At 44.1% G+C, this 13,719-nt stretch overlaps 1 protein-coding gene across 2 annotated transcripts in view; it reads left to right on the top strand.

Annotated features, from left to right (window-relative positions):
* The window catches only part of fndc3ba (fibronectin type III domain containing 3Ba), a 133,307-nt gene that overhangs the window by 73,366 nt on the left and 46,222 nt on the right, over positions 1 to 13,719 (top strand). For both annotated transcript variants that reach the window (XM_080042342.1, XM_080042343.1), the window contains exons 4-7: positions 1,892 to 1,968; positions 5,067 to 5,298; positions 5,460 to 5,628; positions 6,234 to 6,364. In XM_080042342.1, coding sequence (XP_079898468.1) covers positions 1,892 to 1,968; positions 5,067 to 5,298; positions 5,460 to 5,628; positions 6,234 to 6,364 — 609 coding nt within the window. The remainder of the gene's footprint in view (positions 1 to 1,891; positions 1,969 to 5,066; positions 5,299 to 5,459; positions 5,629 to 6,233; positions 6,365 to 13,719) is intronic.

Raw genomic sequence — 13,719 nt, 5'->3', positions numbered from 1 at the left:
TGAGACGGTGTGTGAGCAAGAGGGAAAGCTTGCTGTGAGCAGTGATGGAAAAAGGGTTTAGAGGATTTCTGTGGTGTGTGTGTGTGTGTGTTTGCTAGATGTTTGTGCGGTGTGTGTGTGTGTGTTTTCTCCCCATGCTATGACCTTCTACTCAATGAGGACTTTCATATCCACCCCTAGTCTCCGTGCTAGGAGAGCAGACAGGACTGAAGGAGGTCTGTCTCTTCATACCTGTGACCTACAGTATACTCACCACACTCACACACACACACACACACACACACACACACACACACACACACACACACACACACACACACACACACACACACACACACACACACACACACACACACACACAACACACACTGCAGACTTTGCTCAGATCGTGTTTGAGTGTGCGTAGGTGTGTGTGTGTGTGTGTTGACAGTACCGTTACCTGTTGGTTTAGTCGACGAGAGGTCAGGAAAGTGGGTGAGGGACGGAGAGATGGAAAGAAAAAAGGGATGATGGTAAGAGGGAGAGAATGACTGAGAGAATTAAGAAGGTATGAAGTAAGAAAGGGAGGAAAGGATGAAGTGAGTAATATTTTGAAATGAGAGCGAAAGGATGTGAGTAATAAGTTAAGGGAAAGAGGGTGGACTATGCAGAGGGAATTCCAGAGAAAAGGGATGGAAGAGGAGGAGGAGGAGGAGGAGAGGAAAGATGGAAAGAAAAGCAGTATCGAGTGAGTAAGAGCAGACGATTGAAAGTATAGATACTGATGGAGGGATGAATAGGCAAAGGCATTGACAGAGGGAGAGATGGAGAGAGAGTTGAAGTTGGTGAAGGTAGGAATGTGTGGAAGGAGGAAATGAGAAAAAAGCAAGGGAAAGGAGGGAGGAAAACAGGAGTTAAAAGGTCAGTTCGCCAACAGTAAGAATACAAATAACTCCACTGGAAGTACGTGTTCAAAAACATGTCTTTTTGGGTGTTTTAATTGGGGTGAAATATTCAACCGACATTTGAAAGTTGTCAACTTGGACAGAAACTCTTAATAATGTATGTGTAGGTAGTGAGGGAGTGTGTGTGTGTGTGTGTGTGTGTGTGTGTGTGTGTGTGTGTGTGTGTGAGAGAGTGTGTGTGTGCGTGTGTGTGTGCGCACAGTGTGATTTATTCAGAGGCCAGGTCTGCCTCCAGCTGTCCCGACGGGGTCCAAACGACTTTACCAGCCGCAGACCTCCATCACAGAGAGACGGAGGAAGAGAGAGAGGGATGGAGAGATTTGGCGGGGGAAGGAGTGTGTCTGTGTGTGTGTGTGTGTGTGTGTGTGTGAGGGGGGGATCGTGGAAAAGTCAACATGATTTTCTATCTGCTAATTCTATTAGATATTTTTCTTTCTTCAGTTGTTTTCCCCCTGTCTCAGCGAGCGGTGATGCTCCTGTTGAATGCAGACATCTCTTGAGAGCTTTAAAGTCTGTTTGACTGAGAAAAATCAGAGGAAACCAACTTGGCTTACTTTAAACATTTTATGTTTGGTTACTTTTTCGTGGTCATGTCTGTGGATTTGACTTTGGAACTTCCAATTCAAGCAAATGGGCTGATTAAGTTTATTATTGCACCGCCAGAATAAAGTGAAGTCATTTGTCCCACTTGTAGATAGCAGATTTATCTCTGTTACTTACAACAACCAATACAACACAACCCCTGAATTGAACATGAAGGGCATTTCAAAATAAAGTGCCCCCACATCTGTTTCCCACTTAACACTGCCATACCCCTTTGTGTGTATGTGTGTGGCTGTGTTATTGTTCCTGCCTGTGTACCCTCTGATTGACGAATGCAAATGAGAATTTACCTTAGCATTCAGCTAGCCTGGTTAAATAAATAAGTCTTCTTCTCTCCCTTGCAGGTCCTGCCGAGGTTCCCATGATGTCCCCAAATGGGTCAATCCCGCCCATCCACGTTCCCCCAGGATACATCTCACAGGTTAGTTCACTGTGTATTTTTTCCTTAGCCTGTGACCATCTGTAAGACGTGCTTTTCATGTTCGTCATGTGTTTTTGTAGGAGAGTTTGCAGTCAAAATAACAGTCTGACCCAGAAGGGGAGACCAACAACACAGTGTGAGGGACTGCATTTAATTAGCCAGTGGTTTCTCGTCTTTTAAAAAAAAAAGAAGAAGAAAAAGGGGGAAAAAGTCATCTCATGCCATATAATGTGATCTAATATAGTGACTCTAAAAAAAGCTTTCATCAGTAACAAATAAAGTAATGTGTGTGTGTACTGGTGCTGGTTGAGCAACCTTGCCATCTGGTGTGTTTATAGATGTACTGGTGTCTGTGTTTTGGAAAATTCCTGAAATAGAGAAAAAAGTATTAAATCCAAATTATGTATTTAAAAGCCAAGGAAATGGTTGCATTCCAAGTATATTTTTGCAACATGAGAGATTTGAGGCAAATGAAAAGAGAACAGCTTTTGCAATTTTCTGCAGCATACTGGTTAATAGAAGTGGTCTGGTCATCAATGTAGCCATATAAAGAAGATTGGCAAGCATTAATATGATTGATTTTGTGGAGAGCTTGTGCACATCATCAAATCACACAGAAAGCATGCACCAGGCATTAGACCAACCCTTACCGTTGTAGTTCAGAAAGATTAGTAACCAAAGTAGCCTCCTCCTGCAACATAACATCGAAAAACAGTGTACTCCATTCAATGTTGGGTGTCAAATTTGATGTTATAAATTGAGGGTAAAGGTTGGTGTTATTGTAAGTGAATTAACATCAAGTCAATAGTCTGTCCTTACTAGTATAGTGTTACGAGTACTTCAGTGGACTGTGTTGTGTGGTGGGCTAGTGTTCCTGTGCCAATGAAAGTCAGGTCATTGGCTCACCGGGCGCGTGTGTGTGTGGGTGTGTGCATGTGTGTAAACAGGGACTGGGCCAAGTGTGAGCGGGAAACACTGTCACTCTTACATAAACATGTCTGATAGCAGGGACAGGCACCGGGTTGGTAGGTTACCACGGGGTAAGGGGGGGGGGATGGATGGATGGATGGATGGATGGCTGGACGGATGGCTGGACGGACGGACGGATGGATGGATGAATAGATGAATAGACAGCACTGCGGTGGTGGAAAGCAATGCACTGGCAGATGGATTTTTGCAAGTGTGTGTTTGTCCTTAGTGGTTTGGACTAATGGCTGCAATGTGATGGTGTGTGTGTGAATACACATGTGCATGCATATTTGTTTGCTCATTTCCAGTTTGTATGATTTGGAATGTGCGCGCGCACATGTGTGTGTGTGTGGCCTTGCCAGTAAATGTTGCGTGGGTATGTTGTTCGGATCTACATGTACTCTTGCAGGGACCTTGCCCTTGTTTTTCTGTCAACACTCTGTTTTTCTCCTCAGCTGCAGAGGAGGGGATGAGGGGGCAGATAGGGGGCCTCCTCTTCCTCTACCTCCTCCTCCTCTTTTTCCCTCTTTTCGTTTTTTCTCACTCGGATTAGTTCTGCAACACCCTTCCTCCCCCTCCCCCTCTTCAGTACTCTCTTCTTTCTTTCTGTCTGTTGTATACTGGCACAGAGTCTGTTGGCTCTTACTGTGTGTGTTATTTAGTGTGTATGTGTGGCTATGTGTGTTGTTTTTGTTGTTGTTGTTTTTGTTGTTGGGGACCAGCATATGACTTCCCCTCTCTGCGTGTGTTTGCTCGCTGCCTGGAATGCAGGCCAGTGAAAGTGTCTGAATAGTTGGAATGTTAGTGTGTGTGTGTGTGTGTGTGCGTGTGCGTGTGCGTGTGCGTGTGCGTGTGTGTGTGTGTGTGTGTGTGTGTGTGTGTGTGTGTGTGTGTGTGTGTGTGTGTGTGTGTGTGTGTGTGTGTGTGTGTGTGTGTGTGTGTGTGTGTGTGTGTGTGTGTGTGTGTGTGTGTGTGTGTGTGTGTGTGTGTGTGTGTGTGTGTGTGTGTTCATGAATGTGAAAGTGAACACATGTAGGGAAGCTATGCTAATTTGAGGCAGTTCATTGAAACTTGTTGTTATTGAAATCTGCAGACCATGTGATGACAACATGGTGGCGCTTGTTTGTACCGAAGCACCCCGTCTAATTTATGTGTATAAATTATGTTCTCCATTCCTTAATTATACATCTACCATTTGACAGAGACCAACCAGTATTTTAAGGAATTAACAGGGTACAATTTGGGGAAATATGCTCTATCGCTTTATTGCCAACATGTAGACATGAAAGAAGATTGATATCCCTGTTATGTAAATATGAAAGTACAGCCAGCAGCCAGTTAGGTTAGCTTAGCACACACATTGGGAACAGGGGGAAATGGTTAGCCCAGAGTTGCCTCACAGTGAAAACAAGTTACTGTTCCCAGCCAAAACGTACTGTGCCACAGAAATACCCCCCTGTGAAACTAGATTTATTTTTATTTCGGATTTGGCACAGATGAAACAACAATAGTAATGTTGTGTTATTTAGTACGCTTCAGAGGTGCTGGGTATATAGGCTGATCTTGTTGCCTTTGGATAAAGCCAGGCCAGCTGTTAAAACCATTTTCCAGTTGCTAAGTTGAACTGCTGGCTGCATATTCACCCAAATGTGGTACATAACTAAGTCGATAAGCATATTCCCCCAAATTTAAACTATTCCTTTTACCCATACCACCCCTATTATGTACACAAAACCTCTGATACTAGTCTGAGTCAATCCCTTCCCCAATGTATAATTTGTACATTATCCTCCTCCATTATCGAATCTTGATACATTTTTGATGTCATGTATGAAATGCCACATTGAAAATTAATTATAAAACGGGTGGCTTAAATCCAGCTATCTGATTGGTTCCTAACTGTTGTATTATGGGCGTATACATACTGCGTTCCAATCAGTTTGCAGAGTAAAGTTCCATATCACTCACCCTGTGCTCTGACCCACTGTGAAGTGTGGTAACTTGAGAGGGGTTATGCGAAAAGACGAATTTCAATGTGCCTCGTGTAAATTGACTAATGAAGATAACTTAACACACACACTTACACACCAAACCTTCTCACACCACATTTTCTCTTGTGTCTCCCACAGGTGCTGGAAGACACCACAGGGGTGCGGCGGGTGGTGGTGACCCCCCAGTCTCCAGAGTGCTACCCTCCCTCCTACTCTCCGGCCCTCTCGCCCACACATCACCTGGGCCCTTACCTGGCTCACCCTCACTTCATCCCCAACTCTCACTCTTTTTACCCCCCTGTGAGCCCCGGGGAGCTGCCCCCCCACCAGTACTACCAGCACCACCTCCCCCCCATGTATGGCGATCAAGGTACTGACAATATACTGGACTGGATTTTATGCTCCCTGCCAAAAGAAATCTGGATCTTTTCTGCTAAATTAAACAACCACCATTTTGATGTGATTTTTTTTTTCACATGACATGAGATCTAATTTCTTCTTTCATCTCCTCTTCATCTCCTCCTCCGTCAGAAATCATCCCGGTTTATGGGATGAACTTCATAGGCAGAGAGGAGACGTACAGTAAGCCACAGCCCAAAAAGATAAAGGAACAGAGGCAACTAGAGCGACAGAACCGACTGAACTCCCCTCCCTCCACTCTCTATAAGGGCAGCCTGGGGCAAACACACAACGGATACAGGTGACCAATACTGCCTCTGAGGCCCTCTGAGATTGGCTTTATGTGGATGATTGATTGTCTTCTTTCACAGGTTAAATGATGAATTGTCTGTTCTGAGAATACTGCAATATTTTAGCAAATGCCTATGACCGGACCAGGTGTTGATGATGTAGTAAAGTATGACAGTTTTTATTTAGATATGGCTTATTGCTGTTTGAGCTGAGTTGTTCATTAAGTGTTAACGTTCTTGGCACAAAGCGACATTTTTACTGAAAACTGTTTTTCCGAAAAACACATTTTTGTTGTTGCGTTGTGTTGTTGCATACTAACACATTCCTACTTAGAAGCAGCACAGTTGAACCTTGAACTTTCCACACCTATTACACACATTGATGTGACATTCAGTGTTTCGGCTATCAGTGCCTTTTATTCTGACTAATAATAATGACTCAGTTTTTTAAGGACCACATTACCCATGGCCTGATGTAACCTTACATATAAAAAATCTTCTTGTTTTGTAAGTTGAGGTATAGTATCAGGCTAGAAAAATGATGGATCCGTGTAATTTTATTTTTTTCCTCCCTTGTAACTAACATTTAATACTTGTAATTTTGTTTGCGATGCAGCAACAAATCACACGCCCCCTCGCTTGGGTCAGTGGGGTCGGGGGGCGGAGTCGGCAGTCCAGGAGGGAAGAAGCCCGAGAGAAGACTCCGCAGCAGTCCACGCAACGGTGAACCAGAGACACACACACAAGGTAGGACACTCGCTGACAGACAGACTGCCGCTCATTGTTATTGAAATGCAGCAGTAGCGGTTCACAATGTTTGATTGTTTTTCTACATCAAAATAACACCTTCAGTCAGTAAGTTCACACCCAAACAAAGCACACAAACCAAGTCAAGATGCCAAATCCAAAATGGTGTGTGTCTTTAGTTCAGATGGTAGAATTTCATCCTCCAAAAAAAACAGCAAAGACACTTGTTCTTTTTGAAATTTTACGTGGGTACTAGTCCCCAAAAATAAATAGAAACACCCAGCTGTCTCAACATCCAACCAAACCAGCTCCCATCTCTCTGTGGATGACTAGCCTGTCTCCTCAGTGACCTCTCTGTCTCTTTGTGACGGGCCATTGTCCTCTTCAAACTCACTGCCCTTTTCCTGCATTCAAGCCAGCCAGATAAAACACACCTTTCGCTCCTCTCTTTGTCTCTTTTCTTTTCTCACAGAAAAAAAGTCACAAAAAAAATATGAATGGATTTATGCAGCCTCACTGAGGTGAAGGTATCCGTTGGGTGTGTGTGTGTGTGTGTGGGGGGGGGGGGGAGGGGGGATTCAAGGGGTTGAGGTGGCAAGGTGGGGAAAGGGGATAAGAGAGGCGTTGTCTGGGTAACCACATAGCTGAACCCGTCCCTGAGCGCTATCGTTTTACCCTCGCTACAATACAGGCCTTGTTGGTGAAGGCTGAGCCACGGGGCAGAAGGGGTGGGGGGGGAGTGAGTGAGTGAGTGAGTGGGGAGACGGGAGGGGGGGAGTCACATACCTGCACAGTCCTGCTTTGAGATGAAGGAAACCTTTGAGCTCCCAGAGTTTAGACACCACAGCTCATTCTTATCGCACGCATAACACACACACACACACACACACACATGAAGAACTGAACATGTGCAAATTCATGAGGGCGCATACACACACACATACACACACACACACACACACACACACACCCTTAATGTTTCGCTTTTATGACATGTCAGATGTCCTTCTGAGTTATTAAAAAGAGGAGAATAACTCATTTATAAACACACACACACACACACACCTCCCTACACCCAACACACATGGTTATCTGCGGAGGTGATGACAGAAAAACATAAAGAGACATAAAATGTATTTACTACCTCATTATAACTGTCAAACTCAATCAATTTAACCCTATGCATAAAACTTGGTTTTATGTGTTTTCCCCAAAATCCATGGGAAAAGTGTAAAATGTCAGCGTACCTTATCCTATGTCGTATATATACACACAAAGTCTTAAAAATAACCATGTCCACTTTTGTATCAGGAACATAGTTTGGACAGTAACTCTGGATACAATACTGTGAGTGGTTTGCTTGAGGTAGATGGAAATGTCATGAAAAGGTTACTAGCAAAACCCTTTTCTTTTAATGATGTCAAGCCATGCACTGTAGATAGCATCCATTGGGGGTACAGGCTGGCTTATTGGCACCAGTAGTATTGTATAACTAATAAAATATGCAAGTAAAATACAAATAAATTAGTATGAAAAAATATGTTATCGATCCAAATGATTGAATTAGTATAATTGCTCAGACATTTACAAAATTCACTCGCTCTGTGTGTGTGTGTATGTGTGCGTGTGCATGTCTGGACATCTCCAAATCCAAAACACACATACATACGAGGCGATGTTTGCCTTGCACTGCAGTGGGGGGGAGACTGCACAGCTTCTTAGTGTACACACACACAGACAGGCACACACACACACACACTGCAGGCAGACAGATAAGACATAACAGAGAATCATTGTAGAGGTGCGACAGGTCATATTTTCCCGTGGAACATACTGTGGCGCCCGAACAACAGTAACACACATGATGGACAGGAGCGTGTCAGCATGTCGTCGGACTGTCTGTTCTGGTCTACCAGGGTCTCAGTACTGGGCTGGAGATCAGGCTGAGTCAGCTAGATGTACCACACACAGCAATACATAGACACACACAGAAACAGAAACACACACACACACACACACACACACACACACACACACACACACACACACACACACTCATGCACAAACACCCCGTGACTGGGCTTCCTGTAAAACAATCAGAGCATGAGGGTCCAGAGGTAAGGGAAGGGGGGGGGGCAAACAGAGAGAGAGAGAGAGAGAGAGAGGGGGAGAGAGAGAAGAGGAATGCAGGATTTCAAGGACAGATGAGAAATAAGGGGGTTGGAAGGAAAAGTTTTGTCAAAGATAAAATAAAAGAGAGAGAACCAGAACTCCCCAAAATCACAGGGAACGGAGAGATGGAAAAAAAATACAAGAGAGACGGAGTTAAAAAAGAAGTGGAGTACAAACATTCCGACAAAGTTGCTGCTTTGGCCCGGCGCATCCAAGTACGGTCCAACCCCAGAATACCACACACACACACATGTGCACACACACACATACACATACACATGTGCACACACACACACACACACACACACACACACACACACACACACACACACAGCCGCCTACGCTTTGCCCTTGATGCCCTTTCTGTGTGTGTGTGTGTGTGTGTGTATGTGTGTGTGTGTGTGTGTGTGTGTGTGTGGCTATTGCCCCGGTGCCAGTAAGGCAGCAGGCTGACTTGGCGAGCGCAGTGTCCATTCCCGAGTAAAGCCAGCTCTACAGGCCCTTTTTACTCAGAAGGCTGAGGCTGCTTGCTTGCTGAGCAGAAACAGATGTGGGCCGCGTCCCCTCTGTTCCTCCATCTTGGCTCTGCATCATCACCACCGCAGATCCTGTCTCTCACTCTTGAGAAACTGGGATTTCAGCAGAAACAGATGGGGGCCGGCAGCAGCACCCTCGCTCATGCTCCTCCATCTCTTTGCTTCTACGTCATTTGCCAAATGCTGTGAATACAGGGGAGAAACCAGATGTGTGCGGTGACTTGCTGTGTGTCCGCCATGTTGGCTCTTGAGAAATATAGGAAGAAGGGTCATGGATATTACAGTGGCCTGCTGTTTCGAGAATTTTTTTGACTTAAATCTTACATTGTGTACTAGGTTTCCTCCTTTCTTTTTTCCTGAAGTGCGCAAAGATTGTGTCTTAGAGGGATATATTTTTAGTTGCACAATCGCCTTGGCAAACAACAATAGGGGAAAACATTTCACAAATCTTCCAGTGTTGACATATTGAATATCAACCGAAGAAATTTCTGGAGAATTTCTCTTCATTGCCAAACATGAAGATAACGTGCCAAGAAGGTGGTTGTTTTAAAACAAAACCCTACTGGAATTCGAACCTTTTCGTCAGTTCTTGTAACATACTTTGCTTCAAACCAGATGAAATTTTCACATCATACTTATTTGAAAAAAAAATAATACATTCTTCGCATTTTCATCGAAGAATGCAATGAACACCTAACACAACTACAGTTTGGTGTGCTTTTTCAGATTGTTGTCAGACAGCACAGCAACAACACCAGTAATCAAAATTGTATTAACCGGAACAAGAATGGATTTAACATGTTTTTCACGAACATTACTAAAGGCCTATTACATATGTTAAGTCTATGTTAATAAGAAGAAAATGAATGGCTCACAGTTCCGCTGTTTTCAGGAAGGTCAGAGGTCAAATGGTCTATTAAAGGAGCTTCCAGATTAACTGAAGAGCTAAACAGACAAAGCAAGTGTTCTGCTGGTGGAGGATAAACTCACCCACACTTGGCAACCCAAGTGTCCTTCTGATTAATAGCGTATAACTGATCCGTAAAGCATCAATAATAGTAATCATAAAAACATTAGTGACTGCTTATCAATCATTAAAAAATGCTGTGTTACTAGGAAGTGGTAGCAAATAATTAAATTCATATATTACTAGAATTCCAAGGATAGTAGATTCATTGTCTCTTGTATCTTGGATGTGGGTTCTACAATTTTTTTTTCTCTCCCCCATGTCAGAGTTTCCTACTTATTCAGTTGCAGCAACAATGAGCTGACACTTTTAGAACAATGACGCCGATAAAAGGAGGCTTATAAAAGCACAGTCATGTTCTGTTTTGCGGTGATGTCATCCTTATTAGCTCCAGTGGCCCATGACTCAGCCCCTTATATTAACATCCAACAGCTCTTCCAGATCCTCTTTGCTCTCAGTGTAGCTGTAGTAACAGCCCTGGAAACGTGTGAAAAACACTCACACAACCCTTTCCCCTCATTGGACTGTTTTGATGTGGATCTCCATGGCGATAATCTCAGCTCCCCCCCCTCCCCACACACACACACTCACACTTCGACCCCCTTCCCACAAACCCAAATACGGCCATGTTTGTAGGGCAAGATGGAGGGCAGCGGGTTTGAAGAGAGAGAGAGAGAACGGGGGGGGGGGATTTTCGGGAGAAGAGAGAAAGAGATAAGACAAGGAAACAGGAAAGAAAATAAATGATGGAGTGAAATTGGCAAATGAAAGAGTCCCAAAAAAGGGGTGGGGGGGCGATGCATAGAAAACAGGGAGAGAACAAGGGATGGCTTTAGCAGAAGAGGAATGTCTTTCCCGCTGATATCATGTAGCAGGACTAGTGGGGATTAGAAGGGGAGGTTGTTCTCACCAATCACAATGAGAACAGCAGACATTTCCCCATCCAGCTGAATGAACCTTGTGATACGAGCGATAAACTCAGCAGCACACTATCACACTACAGCACCCGACCTACCGACAGACTGCGCTGTATTAACCACCACTGGGTTACATAATCATTTGAAGTCCTTTTTAACAAAACTAAATTTGATAAACGGAATTATTGAATAGACAAAAAGCACAAACCCATCCAGAGATCTGAGGGCTCAAGCGGCGATGTGTGTAAACTTTAAAGATTGAGATGCAGTCAGCAATACTGGATAACCCTTGTTGTCAAAATCACTTTTTGTCAAAATCAGTGAATATCTCCTCACGATCCGCTAACCTGTCAGTACTGTGTGTGCGCTTCAAGCGGATCGAGAGGAGATATTCACAGATTTTGACAAAGTGATTTTGACAACTTTTGAGACTGGTACACTTTGACTGAAAAATACTTCAGTTATTCATGGTTCACATGACAAATGTTTTGTTTCCCCCTACCCCACATTATGATTTGAGATGGTAGTCCTTTTTTTCAAACACCTAAGTGAGTGAAGGAAGTCTGATTTTTGTGGCTTAAAAGGGACAGCTTGGAGGTAAAATGCACCAGAACAGATGTGTTTTACATTTGATATATGCAATCGTGTGGACAAAGTTGGTCAATCTGTATCTCTGGCTTTGTCATTTCATCTGCTTTTGTGTCTTTTTCTCTCTTTCGGCTGCTTCTTTTTTTATATAGACTTTCTTCATTTCTCTTCCAACGTCGCTCTCTCTCTCTCTCTCTCCCTCTCTCTTTCTGCCTCCGCTGTCTGTCTGTCTGACTGTAAATTTGTCTCTCACTCCGTCTGCCAGTCTGCACTCACTCTCTCTCTCCCAAGACCTATTGGGCTGAACAGGGTCGGATGGGGTCAGGGCTCTGAGAAACTCATCCCCCCCATAATCCCTCCCATGCCTGGCCAGGTTGCTGGAGCTGTTGGCGGCGCGTACACACACTTACATAAACACACGTGCATGCACAGCGCACACACACATTTGTTGCTCTTCTTGGAAAAGTGGTGAGTTTTTGTGTCGCTTGGCAGCTGAGATGCTCATCTCTCTCCTTAGCTAGAGAGAGAGAGAGAGAGAGAGAGAGAGAGGGCTGCAAAAGAAGACAAGGTCCCTCTGTCTCTCTCTCTCTCTCTCTCTCTCTCTCTGTCTGTCTACGTTATGTGTGCAACACTTGAAACCGACGGTATTGAGAGAGAAAAATCAGGTTTCGGCAAAGGAATAGGAGAATGCAATTATATGTGTTTATCCTGCGACCTATTTCTTTTTGGTCCAGGTTAAGATTGAATTATTTTGGACACAAGGACTCGCGAGCGATGATGTTTCTGCTGCCATAGAAAACTTTCTATAATCTTTGTCAGGCACATCAGGCACACTTTACGACATGTTACACATGGCCAACAATTCCGATTTGTCCTTCAGAAATCAAGCTGCATGAATCTTCCAATTCCTTTGCCCCGATTAAGAAAAACCGGGTTTCTCATTCACATGAAGTCCAATGAATCGGGTTTATGTAGAAAGACAATTACAAACAAGGATCCTATTTGCATGTCTTTCTCTTCCGCTCCGTTATGGAGTTTGATTGTGTGTCCTTGTTTGCTCTCTTTCACTTTATTACACCACTTTCTGTGCCAGTCTCTCTCTCTCTCTCTAATCCCCTCTATAAACGATCGGGGGCGATGGCCATGAGAACCAAACCTTCACCATGACAACCACAATTTCAAGCATGTCCCAACGACTTCTCAGCCGCTTGTGCGCGCTTGTGTGTGTGTGTGTGTAGCCCAGCTGTTGAACAGATGGAATGCTCACTATTCAGCAGATAATAGTGTGGAATCCAAGGTCTGTGCCCCTCTCTACCTTCATTTTCCTCTTTCCTTTCCTCCCTCCCTCCTCTACCTCCTTCTCAACTCTGTCCTCTTCTGTCCATCCGTCCTCCCTCTCATCTCCCCTCTCTCTCTCTCTCTCTCTCTCTCCCTCTCATCTCCCCTCTGTCTCTCTCTCTCTCTCTCTCTCTACTCCCTTTCCTTCCAGCTGAGTGTCAGTAACTTTGCTTTGTTCTCCCTGATTAGAGGCCTCTAAAGATGGGTATCATATATCTGACTTTGTTCTTTTAGGGAGACGCATGCACGCGCACACACACACACACACACACACACACACACGCATGCATACACGCACACACACTCACACACACACAAACCCTGTGGCCCTGGTATGTGTGTGTGGAGTGGGGGCTGGAGTGAACAGCCACATTTTTGGAATTTCTTTCTCTAGGCCTTAAAGGTCTTTTTCTGTCCCGGCGCAGACAGACTTTGTCTAAGAACCACAAGCCGTCATGCAGCAGGAATGCAACCTCCTCAGCGCCCAAGTGACTGGGTTTTACTGTAGCTCTATTTGCGAGTGACACCACATATTCTGTAGTGTGTAGGTGTGCAACGTTAAAAAAAGATTGCTGTAAAAAAGGCTGTGAAGGAACAGAAGACAGAACGGAGCTCAAGTTAAAGGTGACATAGGTAATGGTTTTGCATTAGGACTTCACAAAATGACATAACCAAAGTTAAAGTTAAAGTGAAATATATTTTCGAGTTGTGTACTAATCAGAACCTTTCCATACATTTTTTAAAATCAGAGCAATTATACGATTTAAAAAAGATCCTCACCGTTTAACCACCCCGACACCAGACACAAAGTTTGAAATGGAAGCTGACATTGGGCAA

Source organism: Ammodytes marinus (assembly GCF_949987685.1).
Source record: "Ammodytes marinus genome assembly, chromosome: 15".
Taxonomy (NCBI): Eukaryota; Metazoa; Chordata; class Actinopteri; order Uranoscopiformes; family Ammodytidae; genus Ammodytes; species Ammodytes marinus.
Note: the sequence above shows the minus strand (reverse complement) of the source record. Positions and strands in the feature narration are given on the sequence as shown.